Here is a 17,409-nt window from a genome sequence, read left to right as displayed (position 1 = left end):
ATGTGTGTTTTAACTTCAGACTTAGAAGTATTCAACAACAAAAATAAATTACAATCCTTCTACAGAATTTTAATCCCTCGAGAGTTGATATGTAAGAAAGCAGGTACCCTACGTTCAACCGTGATATTTAAACTATCTGCGTATTAAATTTCAAGAAAATCGGTCGAGACAGTATTCATTAAGTAGCAATCTAAAAGTTGTCGTCGGAAATATATGAACCACTATCCTGTTTTCCAATTCGGATTGAACCACCGTGATGAATAAAACAGCAAACTTCGCAATAATAAGCGACACGTGCTTTTAAGTGGGCCAAAGAAGTCCTGCCACATTATGCAATATATTTACGAAATACTCTGAGTCGTCTGTTCGAAAAGCGTCACGTGTCTACAAATTTATTTGGAAATTCGGCTCCTGATCAAATTTGTTCTACTAATATTGATACTAGTATAAAACTGGGTTTTCTGTTTGTTCGCGTCTCACATTCAACTACAGGATTTATCTAGATGATTTTTTTGTGTTTAAAAAACATTGAATATTAAAAAATATATAATTTACCTGTTTTCAAATAAGATCCTGGATTATAAGAAACTGCCATGTAAGACTATATCAATTTTAACTGTGCCATTGAACTACTTCAACATTTGACATGATGCCTACATATAAAAAGAATGTATACAATATTAGCTTGTAACAAATAGGTTACAATGACATTGTTAATATTGATATTTTATATGAGATTGGGGTAACAATGCTCGCAGTCCACCTAATATACAGTAACAGTTTATATTACGGTCATTGGAGACACACCCGTCCGACATTTGAACTTAGTCCTTAGGGGAAGCATGAGACACATACGTGGCCGACTCCAAGTAGGACAAATCTTGTCTGGAATTGATTACAGGAATTGAGTAGCAGTAGCCACTTATCACCTAACTTTATATAGAATGCATCGAAACGCATCGAATCACCTAGATATGATACAGAAGCTTATGAGTTATATCCCCTAAAGTGAACCATGAGTCACCAGTACGCTTACCATGAGTTTTTACGTTTTGACAAATATGACTGTTTTGGTATTTGTTTACGTATTTGCCCATACAAATTCCAATGAGCGCCCCTAGCGGATTGTATCAGAACTATAGTGTCAGTAACGTAACATTATATGTCTAAACACACAAAATGGCGCTTTATGTTTTGTCTCTCTTTTTTGCGATCATGTGAGGCATACAAAAAGACTTGAGCACTTACTTATTGTTACGTTTACTCAGTCTACTGAAGCAAACGGAACAGAATAATGGATTGAGTAAACGTAACGTAATATTGTGGGATGTTTTGAAAACTCATGATAAGGGTACAGTAAGCGAAGTCACGAGCACAAACTAGTGAAGGGCCTTGCAGTTCCGATATCGACCTACAACGGGAAGTCAATCGTCCGCGAACAAACTTTTGTTTTTCACAACTTCGGGGAATTCGCCGTTCAAGTTGCCAACAATTACAACATGCCTTATTTCATGGGAATCTTGGAGTTTGAACGGCTTCGTGTTATCTATAAATATTACCAAGGTTGTCAGATCAAGGGCGATTTGAAAGTGAAATTGCTCAGTGGAAATTGTTTTCACGTTCATTTGAAATTCCGAACGAGTTATGAACAAATAATAATTTGAAAGTGATAGCCTAGTGGTTTAGAAACTCGGCCTCTCGATCGAGGGGTCCGAGGTTCAAATCCCAGGCACGTCTGAGTTTCAAAATTATGTGCGTAGACATTAATTATCACTTGCTAACGGTGCTAAACGGTGAAGGAAAACATCGTGAGGTAACCTGCATATCTGAGAGATTTATAAAAAAAAAAGAAATCTCGAAGGTATGTGAAGTCTACCAATAGGCACTTAGCCAGCGCGGTGGACTATGGCTTAATCCTTCTCAGTCTGCGAAGAGACCCGTGCCCAGCAGTGGGACAATAATGGGTTGATGATGAATAATTTGAAAAACAATAACTTGAGACCGAATGAGAATTGAATAGACGTTACGGCCCGAGTCAAACATGCTTCTTTTGGAATTTTCGACTCCGGCGGCACCACTGCCACACTTATTTCTGTGAAGGTGGTATAACCTTCTGGGGATCGACAACAACTTCACCAAACCCACCGCCATCGTGTGTAGGGTGTAATAAGGGAGACATAGTTTTCTGAGACTTTCCAGCTTAGTCCTCAGGGGTATCAGCGCATCTATGGCCTACCTCATACTAAACATTGTCAAATTTCGTTCTTTAGTAGGTAAAAATAGATAGTTTTATAATTATAATATTTTCTAAAATCTTTTCCTAAAATAAAAATATGCTCTCTTTGACAATCGGGTAAAACAAAGCGCTCATAAACATTAGTAATGAAACGCTTACAAACAATATCGTTGAATCGGCTATTCATTCGTTCTTTCGTACACGAATGAATGAAAAACACGTGGGCGTTCAAAGCCGTCTGTAACAGTAAAAGAAATGGCGATTTTACACTCAAACTTTGCAAACAAAGGAATGAGAACGAAATAATAGGACAAAGGGATTTGAAGCACTTCACTGACTTTATATTTTTGAAACGGAACGGAGTTATAGAAAATAGATTGTCAAAAAGATAAAACCTTTGCTGCTTAATTACGTTGAAATAAGAAAAATAAAATCAACTGCAACTGAATGTAGAATTTTACTAAAATTAACATCCGTTCTACGAAATGGCTAAAATGCCACACAATATACACAGATCCTACTAAATTCCTCGCTATTGTGTATTTATTCCATCCTGTATCGTGGTCATATACATTAACTTATTTAAAAACTTTTAGAAATAGAAATGACGCGGTCGATTCTTAGACTGTAAATATATTAGATACAAACTAGCTAACCCGGCGAACATTGTGTTGCCATACAAATAAAAAAATGTTAAGAGTGAACAACCCTTATCCTTTAGGGGTATAAAAAAAGGATAGTAGCCGATTCTCAGACCTACTGAATATGCATATAAAATTTGGTGAAAATCGGTAGTCGTTTCGGAGGGGTACGGTAACTAACATTGTAACACGAGAATTTTATAATTATATAAGAGATTAAACATAATTAGTTCTGCAATAAACTTGTATTGAAGATACAAGAACTTGTACTGAAATAGTATGACTATTTCAGTGCAACTCACATCGGCCCTGTGGCGCAATGGATAACGCGTCTGACTACGGATCAGAAGATTCCAGGTTCGAATCCTGGCAGGGTCGTACAATTACTAGATAGTCCTTTTTTAATTTTATTAATATTTTTTTGAAATAAAACAATAATAATAATTTAGAAAAAATAATACACAGAAAGTTTATATATTCTTTATTTAATAATAATAATTTAACGGTATTAATATTTGTTAAAATATGTTTAGTGTTAATAAATAATTTATATAATAAAAAATATATATATACCAAAAGTAACCGAAAATAATCGACATAAATTGATTTTGAAAAAAAAAATTGAAAACTCAAAGGCCCCGATAACCATGACCAGATAGTCTGTTTATAGATAATTTGTGCTTCCAGTCCACATGATTATGAGTGGCCACTGTCACCCCCACACATGGACAATCGTGACCAACTTCATATCGAACGGGTCTGATCACAGCCAGCATCCATACCCTTCGAACGATAGGCAGAACTTCTTCACATTAGAAAAAGGGTATGGCGGTACATACTACCTCCCCGTTCAAACTACCCAATTTTAAAATATATTAAAATAGAAAAAATGCTGTCCATGGACAACATTGGCCACTTACTGGACACTTATTTGTTACTTCTATATTATATATAATCGTCGTGAACCCATTACTGTGCATGGGTCTCCTCGCAGAATGACAAGAATAATGCCATAGCCCGCCGCGCTGGCCAAGTGCGTATTTGTACATTTTACATACCCTTGAAAACATTTCTTGGGATCTCTATTACTTTTCCATCAGAAATCAGAGGTGCCTGAGACTCGAACCTCGGACCTTTCCATCGCAACGCAACGTTTCAACCACTAGGCTATCACTGCCCATTATTTTATAAAATAATAACCATTATATATCATACTATAGCAAAATAAATAATGAGAATGTTTTCGCAGATGTTTGGAATGTTGAACGTGCCACACCCCTCCGGCAAGATCCTGCGGTACTCTGGACCCTCACGCCCCCGAGGACCTACCTTCATGGTGCCTCCCCAACGCGACAGGTATGCTAACAGTATCTTTATAATTCGCAAGAAACGTAGCCACGTTAACAATCTTACTTGCAGAATTTGAATATTTTCTTATAAAGAAAGGGTTTCGAAATCCACCAATCTGCCTTAACCACATGATTTTAATATGGTTTCAACAAGAGTTGAAACATTTTTAGAAAAAGAAGATTTCACTGCAACTACACCTATATCAAAAAAGGGTACATTTTGTGACACTAAAATCTATTCTTCAATAAAATAAAAACTTTAATAATGATTGAATTTTAAAGATCCATTAAAATGACGTCTATCACGCCAGGGTAGTGGCAAGTTTATCTGTGTGGAATGCTGCAGCGGCTTTATTTCACTTTTGGTGTACTAATAAAAGTATGTTATCCCAGGTTCGAAGCCCTGAAGAAACTGATTCGTCAAGAACACGTCCGTGAGCTGCAAAGAAAGTATGAAACTGAACAGAAACAGGAACTGAAGGAGATCGCAGCTGGACGCGGGTAAGGGACGAAAAACTGACCAATTTTACATATGGTTGGTAAAACTCTAGGCAGTTCGTCTGCGATTGTCCCTATATTTTTGGGACCCAAATGGGGCTACAGTAGAATAAATGAATGAGGCGACTAAAAGGGGGCTTCCGGGGTATCGGGTGGTAAGAGTGGGAGCTGGAATCGCCCGTAAAGCGACCCCGAGTAGGATGGCGTACACACCAGAGGATGTGGTAAGCTTTATGCTCACCAGGGTGAAGCCTATCGGAGCAACACGCTTAGAGGACTCCGGTTGCAGATCCCGGAGTCCGGGTCGATGACGATCACCGAGGAGGTTTCCCTCTCGTCAACAAAAATAAGTTCGACTGCGATGACTACAAGTATACTTAGAGTAACTTTCGAAAAATCAGAGGCTTTGGAACGGAACATGACACCAAATTTGGGTCACGGCTTAATTTTAATGAAACATCTTTCATTAATCACCAATTTACACAGAGAGATAGGTAAATGGCCATATTATTATGTTAATAAGTGGATTACCTTACCACGCGATTCGAATGATTCGAATCTATATCTTTCTGAGTATATCTTCTTGAAAATTCTTTAGTTCTTTCAAAAAGCGTTAATAACCCAAAAAAATCTTTTTACTCAGTATTATTGTAAAGCAAATAATAAAATAAGGCTAAATATAACCCAATTGTAGGTAAATAAACTCGGTGATCCAAAAACGATCCGTAGGCAGTTCTGGGAATGGGCCCTTTGTTCAGGATTCATTGAATTATTTGTCTTGTATACAAACGAGATTTAGCTTCTAAGAATACTCAGTTTGATGTAATATCTATTTTTGCTATTAGCTAGGATTTTACTGTGAAATATATGAAATACTCATTAATCTTTCATAGGAATCGTTTCAATTTAGTTTTCGGGCGGTTTAAATTTTGCGAGTTCGATTTACTTCTTCAGAATTTGAGGAATATATCAATAATACATATTAAATTCTGATAAAACTCCAATTTCGCTTTTAAGAACCCTTCTTAGTCCAATCCCTGTAAAGGCAGCGTAGGTGCTACCTATGTTGAGATTTAAGCAATTTGGTAGAAAAGTTACTTGCGTAAGACGTTCCAACAGAGATGACGCCACACGATCCTGAATCACGCCATCGAAGTTTTCTCAAAATATCTTCAACAAGCTACGAACTGTGACTCTTCTGAACTTGTGAACCGCCGCTCTTAAGGCATCACCTAATCAAACAGGAAGTCTCACGTTATCAAAAATCCATAAGGATTGCCACCGACCTCAGACAGAACGCCAATCTTACTTGAAATTGTCCTCAGATAGGTACTACTTCTATCCTATTCGGAATTTAGATGTGTAAGGTGCCATCAAACCCTTTTACTTCAATTGTATATCAGGAACGAAAAAGGAATCAAAATCCTGTTTGCTGGCGAAAACGAATTAAAAAACATGTCGAATGCTAATCAACGAAATAATTTCCATTTTTATTTATTTATTATTTATGTACACACAATACAGATATAAAAAAGGCAAACACATATAAAGAAATAATATGTACAAAGGCACTGCTGTAAGAAATTTCTCCCAGCAGACCTGTGAGTGGATAGGGGGCGCAGAATGGTACTATCAGTGTGTACTTAAAAAGATGTGAAAATAACATATACATATGTTATACTATACATACATAGATATCATCGTTTTCTAACGGTGACAAATCGTTCATAGCAAAGTTCCATCACAATTATTAACTAAAGTAGGAAGATAATTGTCTCTTTTAATTCAAATAACATTACCTTAACCTATACTCGTATAACCTTAAGTATCTAACCTTTCGAGAACAATAGATGTAGCCTTGTAGACCTTACTTAGATACGGGGAATATATTTTATTGCGTAGGCTACATTTAATTTATTTTAAAGGATACCTAGGGTACGAAGGTTGGGTTTAAATGCAAACGCTGTAGAATTTTAATTAAAGAGCAATTAATTTACTATAAACATGTTAATGTTCTATGTTGTACAGTTTAGTTGTTGTATGTCATAGTGATATGATATCTAGTCCTAACTGCTATCTAAATATATATAACTCACAGGTGACTCACTGACATAGTGATCTATCAACACACAGCCCAAACCACTGGACGGATCGGACTGAAATTTGGAATGCAGGTAGATGTTATGGCGTAGGCATCCGCTAAGAAAGGATTTTGATCAATTCTACCCCCAAGGGGTTAAAATAGGGGATGAAAATATTACTTCGTAACGCGAGCCAAGCCACGGGCATAAGCTCGTCGTGAATAACCACGCCGCACTCCAGAAAAATATGTACTATATAGGTACTTAGTAAATAATATAAGTCCTTATTAGGTTGTTATTGTAATTATTATAAATGTGTATTGAAGGTGGTAGAACCCTTCGAGGTTCGACTCTGGCGGCACCACCGCCACACCTATTTCAACCTAATAACAGCAGTTTTAGGCGTTACTGTGTTCCGTTTTGAAGGGTATGGTAAGGGAGACTGACTTTTCCGAGGCATTCCATCTTAGTCCTCAGGGGTAGCGGCGCATGTGTTTCCGACCTCAGGTAGGAACATCAAATCCTATCTGGGGCTGATTACAGACGTCCATGGGTGGCAGTAGCCACTTACCATCAGATGGACTGCATGCTCGTCTGCTACTCCTATTTTATACAAAATAATGTGTAACAAGTAATTTCATTTCAGTTTATTTTTACACCGTTGTAAAAATGTTTAATCCTTAATCAGTTGAGTTTTATCCAGGCCTCATCCAGTTGTTAAAAAAAGGGTTAGAACACCATCTAAATATATATAACTCAAAGGCGACTGACTGACATATTCTATCAACGCACAGCCCAAACCACTGGACGGATTGGGCTGAAATTTGGCATGCAGGTAGATGTTATGACGTAGGCATCCGCTTAGAAAGGATTTTGATCAATTCTACCCCCAAGAGGATAAAATAAGGGATGAAAATATTATGTCGGGCAAAAGCTCGTTTTACTATATAGTAGCAATAACCCGGACATAGGGAGGAAAGTATCGTCAACGACGTATTACCAATTGGTGATAAGTCGTTCCGAAATATTAATGTCAAATGACACTATCAGTGTGGAGCGGGATAATAGATTTTTATAAAAATTGTCTCTTTAGTTTAAACAAATTATTGCTTTAAAAACATAATGTTTTATAATTAGAACTTCTAGCAAATACTAGAAAACATATTCCCATTGGCTGTTGGCTAAAATAAAAATATTACACGTTTATAGTTTCTGACGGTTCAAAGCTCACAAAAAGCTGCGTGAGCTTTACTCGCCTACATATATTCCAAGCTCTTACCATTAGCATCCTACGCCTCCTTGCGAAACATAATCCGCCAACACTTCAGTACTAACTAACACAGTTATCACTTAGTTCCACCGGTGTTATTTTAGGAAAATGTTATACTTGGAACTTTAAGGGATCAACTAAACTACTTGAAACATTTAAAGAGATGAACTAAATTTAAGTAATACTTAGAACATAGATGCTTTTGTGGGTAAGTATTTGGGGACAGTATGATATTATTTTGGAGGGTAGGACAAACCTGATTATTTTGGGCCTAACCATAGATTAGTAAAGATACTTCGCCGCCTTGAAATTGAATGAAACCACAAACGGCTTATTTTAGTAAGTTCTTTTTTTGAATCCTTGACAAATAAAACATTTTTAGAGAAAATTTACAAAAATAAGTAACCAATTTACGTAATAATTACGTAATATACGTAATAAATAAATAATTATTTCAAATATTTTAGGGACATTTTAGTACGGAGACGTGGCAAAACTTTTTTACGCAACTATTTCAATTCTCAAAACTGGGTACATTTTCTTGTTAGGAATGAGTAATCTTTACTAATCTATGGGCCTAACAGAAACATTCCAATTGAGTGCTCAAGGATAGCATATAGGCTAATGTTGACGACCCGCGTGGCGAAGCGGTCACCATGCTGGTCTGACGCGCAGAGGGTCCCAATATAAATTTATAAATGTATATAAATTTGTCATAAGAAACAAAAATTGCTAACAGGATAATTAGGAGCTTCTGCCACAACTATGTATAAACCTCTGCAAAAGTGAAAATTGGAGTCTTACAGACAAGCTTCTCAGAAATGTACGAATTATCCCGAAATTTCTTAAAGAATTATATTTGTATGGACGATATTTTAAGAGCAAACCACTAAGTTAATGAGATGACGAGATATTACGTTTTTCGAGAATTTAATGTTTTGCTGATTCCGAAACCGTGGGAACGTGTCTTATTTTTGAAAACGAAATACATTTGGGCGTAATAAAATTGTCTGGTAAAACGGAGGGCGAAGCAAGTACATGACTGTGTAGGTTAGGGTTGTCACTAGAGATGGGCAAAGAACCCGGTTTAAACCCTGTGCAGGGTTTAAACCCAATAAATACCCGTTTATTTCCTCCCACTGGGTATTTATCTGGGTGTTTATAAAATGAGTTAATAAAATCTACACAAAGCTTTTAAAATAGTTCAAATGTTTATTTAATAGATATACTATAGGTTTTTACTGTATTTCTAATGTTTTTACATTTTTAAATGTAACATTTTTAGGGGTTCATCTATTTTTATTACATTTTTAATTATTATTTGTTTGACGAAACAAACAGCGCACAACTAAAACAAATAAATATACCTCTCGTATACTATTGCACAGGTGGTGTGGGAATAGGGGCATATAATGTAAAATGTAATTCTTACGTAATATCTTAATAATTATAGCTTTAAGAAAAAAAAATATAAACATTATTTTATAGAAAATTTTAAGTGCTACAACTTTGGTCCAAGGTACTTTTCGATAAAATTTACCGTTTTCGAGAAAAATCCAGAAACCCGAAAATTTTGACGTTTGACCCCGAATAAGTGCCGACACACACATTGATGAGGACTTTTGGAACTTTACTTGTGATGGTATACCCAAGGTCTCTACGGAAATTTAGCTTTATGTTATTTGATTACTATTTTTATGTCTAAATTGACCGGACTATAAAAACTCCTCTATCAAAATGTTTCAATGTCATTTTCTGTAAATTAAGTAGAAAAAAGTTAAAAAAAGTCTTCCCAAAGTTTAATCTATTATTGTTATTATCTTTGTTATTTTTGGTTTAACGACAAAAAGTTATAGAACTAAAATTATAGATAAATCAATTTGAAACCATAATTGTTCTTACTAAATTTCTGTGCGACAAATAGTTTGCCTGGTAGAGCGTAAAAACGCTGTGTGGCCCTTTTTTCAAGATGGCGGTCGAGGGACAACAGTTGGGACTCCACAAATTAATATTTAACTGTACACTAAGCCCTTTACACTAATCATTGACATCTATAAAATAAAATTGGGTCTTCGAAAATTGCAACCCAAATGTAACACACCCGAATGGACTATAACATGACTATAACAGCGTAGTTAAATGAAATATGTGCTTTTAGAGTGCATATTTAGTGAATTGTTTACAATATTATTTTAAAAATGATATTACACGAAGAAAATAAAAATATGAATGACAATAGTTTACACCCGCTGTTTGGGTGTTTATTTGGGTTTAAACCCTATTTCACCCAAAATACCCGGTTTAAACCCGTATTCACCCATTGGGTTTAAACCCTCTGCCCATCTCTAGTTGTCACGCGTCTTGAGCTAACGGGGTTATTAAAAACTTAAATAAATATTTTGGGCAAATGTTCGTTAAGAAATATATTATGCGAGTAATTTTAATTTTTTTCTACAAATTTAACAAAATATGAAATTGACCACTTATAAAAATTAAATATTTAAATTTATTAATGTTATACGGAATTTTATTTCTGTACAAAAATGAGTAACATCGTGATTTTTATCTTGAGTTTTGATTAGGAAATTTTATAACACTATTTTAAATGCTTTAATGTTCAGGAAGCTTAGGTTTAAGACATTTAGGTCTTCATTAAAGATTTTACGAAAAGAAATGATTTTTACAAGATAGATTTTAGGGAAAGACCGCAAAATATTACCTTCCTCTTTAATTTCATTTTGTGACAACCCTAGCTAAGAAGGAATGTCGGATTACTTTTTTTCCTTTTAAAACGCTTTTAATTTTCTTGCTAAAGTACGTGTTGGTAGGAATTAAGGTGAAGAACGGTTTCGCCACGTTGCGGACTCGTTGAGTTAGAAATTTCTTAAGAGTTTTTGAGGAATTAGATGGGAAAAAAGAAAATACTGAAGAATTTCATACTTTTTTCAAATTCGCCTTTAATATTAAATAACATTTGGTTCACCGTTATAGCAAGTTATAATTAATATCTAACACGAATATAACGTGACAGGGATTCAAACCTCGGACCCCCTGGTTCAGAGACCAAGTTTCGTTGCATTGTTATCCACCAATGCTATACACTAAACACATACACCTGTATCTATATCTATACTATGAAATGCTTACGCGATATTTGTAAGACAATAACATGTCGCGTAGGCAGCTGATTCAATTTTCCAGTTCATTTGCAACTGAACGAATATCAGATCCGTGGATCAGCTCGAGCGAGCGTCGCTAATCTGTTTAACTCGCAAGAGGCAATATAAAACAATACGCATTACTCATATTATGCGTATTATATAGCTAATAGGTATTTAATACAAGAATTTGAATTAAAGGTGGTAGAACCCTTTGTGGTTCGACTCCGGCGGCACCACCGCCACACCTATTTCTACCTAATAACAGCAGTGTTAGGCGCTGCTGTGTTCCGGTTTGAAGGGTGTGGTAAGGGAGACAGACTTTTCCGAGGCGTTCCAGCTTAGTCCTCAGGGGTAGCAGCGCATCTGTGACTGACCTCAGATAGGAATATCTAATCCTATCTGAGGTTGATTACAGATGTCCATGGGCGGCAGTAGCCACTTACCATCAGGTGCATGCTCGTCTGCTACTCCTATAATATATAAAAAAAAAAAATTGAAACATTGTTTGAAATGTTCGAATACAAAATAATACGGTCCAAAGTGTTTTTACTATTATGCAATTACCCAGTGTTGCCCGATTAGGTTTACTTAGAAGCCTACGTTACAGCATAGGTAACTGTTATAAAAGTGTGAATTAATATAATTAATAATTAAATGTGTCTTGAGTATAACTTTTTATGTATTTGTTATTTTATAATTTTTCTTTAATACAAATAGCGAGATTGTCTTTAATTTTAAGGTCCATGCTTCAGTCCACAACTTAATCTTAACATAAAGTTCCCATACAGAGGAGATGAGTACTTCCCGTGAGGAAAGTTTTGTCATAGTCACCTCACTTAATAATCAGCACGATACCACTACCAATCACCTAAACTCAATCTCTTATCTTCTGACCATCTCACACTTTAAACATCTATGAAAATGTGACTGTGGGAACGTTAGTATCAATATTACAAGACTATTTATTTCAGAGGTGACGACTACATGTACGGAAGCTACGGCGAGCAGGAGCCCCGTGGTCTGCAGCCTCTGCAAATGGAGTACCCTGCTGACGAGCCCGCCACCAGACATAGCAAGTGAGTATACCAACAAAATATCAACCGGGCTGTATGGCATTATGTCTTGGCTAAAGGATATCTCTCGCCAGGCTCGGTGATCATGCCCAGGGAGCGGGCGTGCTCCGAGTCCCGGTTCGGAGCTTGTATATATGCAAGATGTTATGAAAACTTCGATAGCGTGATTCAGAAATGTGTAGCGCCATCTCTTGACAAGTTGTGGGAAGTCTCCACATGTCAATTCATGTAATGGATGTAGAAGCATGGAGGTTTAGGTAGTATATCGATTGGCTTCATCATCATCATCACTTCAGCCTTTATCGTTCCATTGCTGGACATAGGCCTCCCCTAAGGTGTGCCACAACACGCGTTTCTCCGCTGCTCTCATGCATCCACTACCACCAGTCCTCTTAAGGTCGTCGCGGTCGATTGGCTTGGATACTAACAATCCACATTATTAGTTATAACAACTAAGGTATATTTAAAGTATACGACTATATGACTTTTTTCGGTTATATAATATAGGTACGTATTATGGAATGCATGGAGTTACTATGTCTTTGTTGCTATATTTTAGGTTTGGAAGTAAATAAAGTATGTATATAAGTAGATATTGTTATTCCGAATGTTTCCAAATCATTAGAGCGTCTAACTTGATCTAATCATAGATTTAACATTCAAATGTTTGCGAATTTTTATAAGTAGATACACCTAATTAAATCTATAATTGATAATAATCTAAAACAATACTTCTTACTTAAATTGTACATACAAAATAAATTTGAATATAAAATTGTAATGCAATCTAAATTGAAATCGGACTGCACGATGAAAATAAATGAGGCCATTTACATGTTTAGTCTTCAGAGTTTCCAGTGAAGTGAATGAATGATTCATTTCTTTGAATCAAGTGTAAAAGTGTAGTTAACTGTACAGAATTAACTTGAACAATGCAATTTTCAAACAAAGTGTGAAGTGTTAAATGGTTGCTTTTCTAAAGAATTGTTCAAGTTTCCGTGAACGTACCTTTAAAGTAACTTGTCTGATATTGTACGCGTAAAAGATGTGCCGACATAGCGCTAAAAAAAAGCAAGCTGAAGTGGCAATGGGCTGGCACATAGATCGAAGGATAGATAACCTATGGGGTAGGAAGGTCCTCGAATGGAGACCACGTCTCGGCAAAAGGAGCACAAGCGGCCCCCGACCAGGTGGATGATCTGAAGCGGACGGCGGGTAATCGATGGATTCAAACGACTTAAGACCGGTCGAAGTGGCGCAGATTACGGAAGCCCTATGTCCAGCAGTGGACTCTTAAAGGCTGATGGATGGATGGATGAAAGATGTACGATGAGCATTTTTTTTAAATGAAGTAGTATCGAACTTGAAGTATATCTGATGGTAAATGGTCACGACCATCCGTGGGCATCTGTGCGTAATAGTATTCCGAAAAGTATTTGAAACTTTACCACATGTTTCAAACCAGGACAACATAATACATACACAAAATATTGTTCTAACTTTACCTTTCGATTAGTCTTACTGGAGCTCCGCCCATGATTTTATGCCTTTATTATCATAAGTATTAAGTTAGTACGCCTGTTAACTGTACCGTACGCCTCTGATACACCATATTTCAGTGGTGGCGTCGGTCCAAATATAACTGCAAGAAGTTCTTTTTTTATTTGCTTTAATCATAGATTAGTAAAGATTACTCACTCCTAACAAGAAAAATTAAATTTTGTAAAAAAATTTTGCTACGTCTCCGTGCAAAATGTCCCTAAGATATTTGAAATAATTATTTATTTATTATGTAAATTACGCAGTATTAGTAATTTATACGTAAATTTTCTCTAAAAATGTTTTTATTTGTCAAGAATTCAAAAAAGAACTTACTAATAAGCCGTTTGTGGCTTCATTCAATTTCAAGGCGGCGAAGTATCTTTACTAATCTATGGCTCTAATCATGACATTTTCGAAAATATTCTGTAAGTGCCAAAAATGTATACAAGACTCTTTCCTAAGTTTGACTCGGTTATCGTCGTTAGCATACGATGAAACAGTTACCTTAGTCCCTTAGCCCGTGGCTTTTCTTTAGAGTTCCTAGTATTTCCAGCTCATTGTTGAAGGCAGTTATGATTTATGTTCAAGTCATTGACCGCATTAATTGAAAAGTTTTGGTGTTCTTTCATAAAAGATAATTATTTCTTAAGATTATGTCTGATTGTTTACAAGAAGAAAATTAGGATTTATGACTCTATTTATGGGTCATAGCTACTTACAAAAGATACTTCATTTCTGAGAGTTTTCCGATTTAAATGTGGGTACTATTTGGTCTAATGTACCTACAGTGTACATGTTCCATTTATTTAGATTTGTTCTTAATTTGACAGTCTAAATGATTTTTAATCATGAATATAATACCCATGTAAAATGTTGATTGAGAGACAAATAAGATAAATGATTAAAGATCACTCATTATTTGATTGCTAAAACCAACATTCAATAATTTCGTACATTTTCCAAATCGTAAATCGTTTATCGGGTTTGTTGTTTTTCAAGCTTTTACACTAAGCAGTCGGTAATTATACAATTGGTCGTTAAAAATATCGTAAATAAAATATGTCCCAATTAACTTTCCCACTAATTTTTTAACACAAATTATATCGCCTCTACATGATTTCTACGTTATGCATGTTGCAGGAAGCCCCCGAGCGCCAGCCGCCAGTTCTCCCGCTACTCCGACGTGATGCTGCCCCCCGCGCGGCGCACCATCTACCACCCCTACTTCGACTACGTCGCCCCCGAGTACCTCCCCGTCGCCTACTGAACGACCGAGAGCACTCAGCACGCTCTAGACCTCTAGACGTACCTTCGCGGACACAGCAACTATATCAATAACAGTCATATCGAAAGCATATCCAAGCTTTCGCCTGCGAGCTTTCCAAGCGCTATCTACCTGCAATATTTTTATACTTAAACTGAGGTTTTCTCTGTAGATACGCTCTTTTTAACCCATTTTGAATAATTGCATTGTATTTTTATAGATTTAAGGATTTAATAGGTGAATTTCTTGAATTTTTGTACCCAAAGCGCTAGGTTTTGGGCTAGTAATAATTCCGAGACAATAACATTATTCGTATACAAAAAGATCAATTATACATCCCGTCAATTGCTACGACGATGAATTGGACAATAATGGATAAATAAACAATAAATGTTAGTGTGTTACGATTCGATGTTTACTAGTGTTAAGAGCGTAGAACCGTGACCGCTTCTGGAAATTGCTGAAGTTAAATCACTTTTCTTTGATATTTCTCTTTATATGCGGAATATTAAAATACTTGGCGTCGGTTACGCAGTGAGGAAGTTTTTTTATTAATGTTAGACGGAGCACGCCCGGATACGTGGCGCCAAGGATTATATCATCGCATACGGACGAAGTAATCGAATAAAGTCCGTGATAAGGCCGTACAATAAAGCTGAATAATACTTAAATTCCATGTCCCAATACTTGAAATTACGGAGTTGACAGTCTCATCTGTATAACGAGGTATTAACCCTGTTATACTGAATATAATGGCATATTATGAAACCCTAACGGACCCGGCAGACGTGCTACTTTTGACATCAGTGTTTTGGCGATTGTACACAAGCTGGGTTTACGACATACTGTGCTAGGTAGGATATCGAAAAAGCAGGTTATAACAAGCAGTTAGCATATTACATTCAGTTGTAGAATTGAGAGCCCAAAAGTAGATGCGAACGGCGCCCACACATGTTTAGGATGTAAAATCTGTTTGTCGCATCTAACTTCTGAAAAGCTTATATCTAAAGCTATATCTAACTTCTGAATAGCGATTTTAACAGTAGCATATCTGCTGAAGTTCTGGAAGAAAATAAATAACGTGTTACCCTAAGTAGCACTAAGCTTGCTACAGCAGTAAACATATCATAACTTGAACGTGACATGATATTAGGTGTGATGGATCTTCCAATGAAAGGACAGTAAATATTTTCTAATTAGGAACTCATCACTTACTATGAGTAACTACCCATATTCCCTTAAATATCAGGAAATATCTGCGACGTCAATACTTAATACCAATCATTTGATTGAACATAACTCTATTTGAGACTAATGTCGTCAAGCTAGTCACTATGTTAAGCAAATATGTACCCAATAGAGGTCTAAAGAATCAAAGAGTTAAATGACATATTTGCTATTGTAAAAATATTTAGGACTGAGCTATGTAAACCTTTCAAATTATTTAAAATCGATGTAACTAATACACACTATCTGGGGCTAAAAACATGAAATCTAATATGAAAATCAGTTAAAGCATCAGTTAAAGTAAGTTGAAATTAACGACTTATCATTGGAAGACAGATCTATAAAAAATAGCCATATGGTTAATAGACGTTGCTACAAAACATGCAAAAAGAGTAAAGTCTTTTGCACTTATGTTACATGATGTCAAGTCCCGAACCTCTTTTGGATTCACAGCAAAAACCTGTGAATACCAAAGCATCTGGAGTAATGTAACATCTCTCGTCGTTTTCCACCCTTCTTCCATCGCACTTGCCTAAGGGCAAGGCTTCATTTACACGGTGGACACGTGATGGTCCTTCGCGATTTAGTCCGCATTCCTTAGTCTGCGTTCGTACATACGAACTATGGAAAGAATTCCTCACAAAGCATTCTCGAAACAGCGTTTCAAGACAAGACAAAGACGAAAGGCTCTTCAAAAACTTCTCAAAAGTAAGAGTATTTTTCTTCAAAAACCGACGACTTGAAAATGTCCAGTCTATAGTAACTACTTTCGATCTGCCGCTACGTAAGCTTTACGCTGTTTGGTAATAAAAAGTTGTAAAATAGGCTTCTGATAAAATCGACAATTCTGATGGAATAAATGTTTATTATTAAACATCATTAGCTGAGTAGACCAATTGGCCCTACAAATAATACACAACAGTTGATACTCGATTAAAGCAAATAAATACTCAGTCCTAAATATTTCTATGAAACCAATATCGGTGAATGTACTTAACTTTTAATTATACATTCCATTAATATTATTTCGTTTAATTGTATTTTCTTTGTATATTGTATAAACAGAC

The 17,409-nt window shown here is 36.0% G+C and overlaps 1 protein-coding gene and 1 non-coding gene across 2 annotated transcripts in view; both read left to right on the top strand.

The window, feature by feature from the left end:
- Positions 1 to 16,105, top strand: part of LOC140754771 (uncharacterized) — a 98,018-nt gene extending 81,913 nt beyond the window's left edge. Inside the window, exons 5-8 of the mRNA XM_073089862.1 lie at positions 4,127 to 4,233; positions 4,620 to 4,727; positions 12,208 to 12,312; positions 14,992 to 16,105. Of these exons, the coding sequence (XP_072945963.1) occupies positions 4,127 to 4,233; positions 4,620 to 4,727; positions 12,208 to 12,312; positions 14,992 to 15,118 (447 nt within the window). The 3' untranslated portion in view covers positions 15,119 to 16,105. The remainder of the gene's footprint in view (positions 1 to 4,126; positions 4,234 to 4,619; positions 4,728 to 12,207; positions 12,313 to 14,991) is intronic.
- TRNAR-ACG (transfer RNA arginine (anticodon ACG)) lies at positions 3,183 to 3,255 on the top strand. The gene has a single exon. It is a non-coding gene; the product is annotated as a tRNA-Arg (tRNA).
- Positions 16,106 to 17,409: the final 1,304 nt, after the last annotated feature.

This window comes from Epargyreus clarus, unplaced genomic scaffold (genome assembly GCF_041222505.1).
Source record: "Epargyreus clarus isolate Ecla_fem2 unplaced genomic scaffold, WU_Ecla_fem_2.2 ptg000031l, whole genome shotgun sequence".
Lineage (NCBI taxonomy): Eukaryota > Metazoa > Arthropoda > Insecta > Lepidoptera > Hesperiidae > Epargyreus > Epargyreus clarus.
This window is presented reverse-complemented; position numbering and strand designations above follow the sequence as displayed.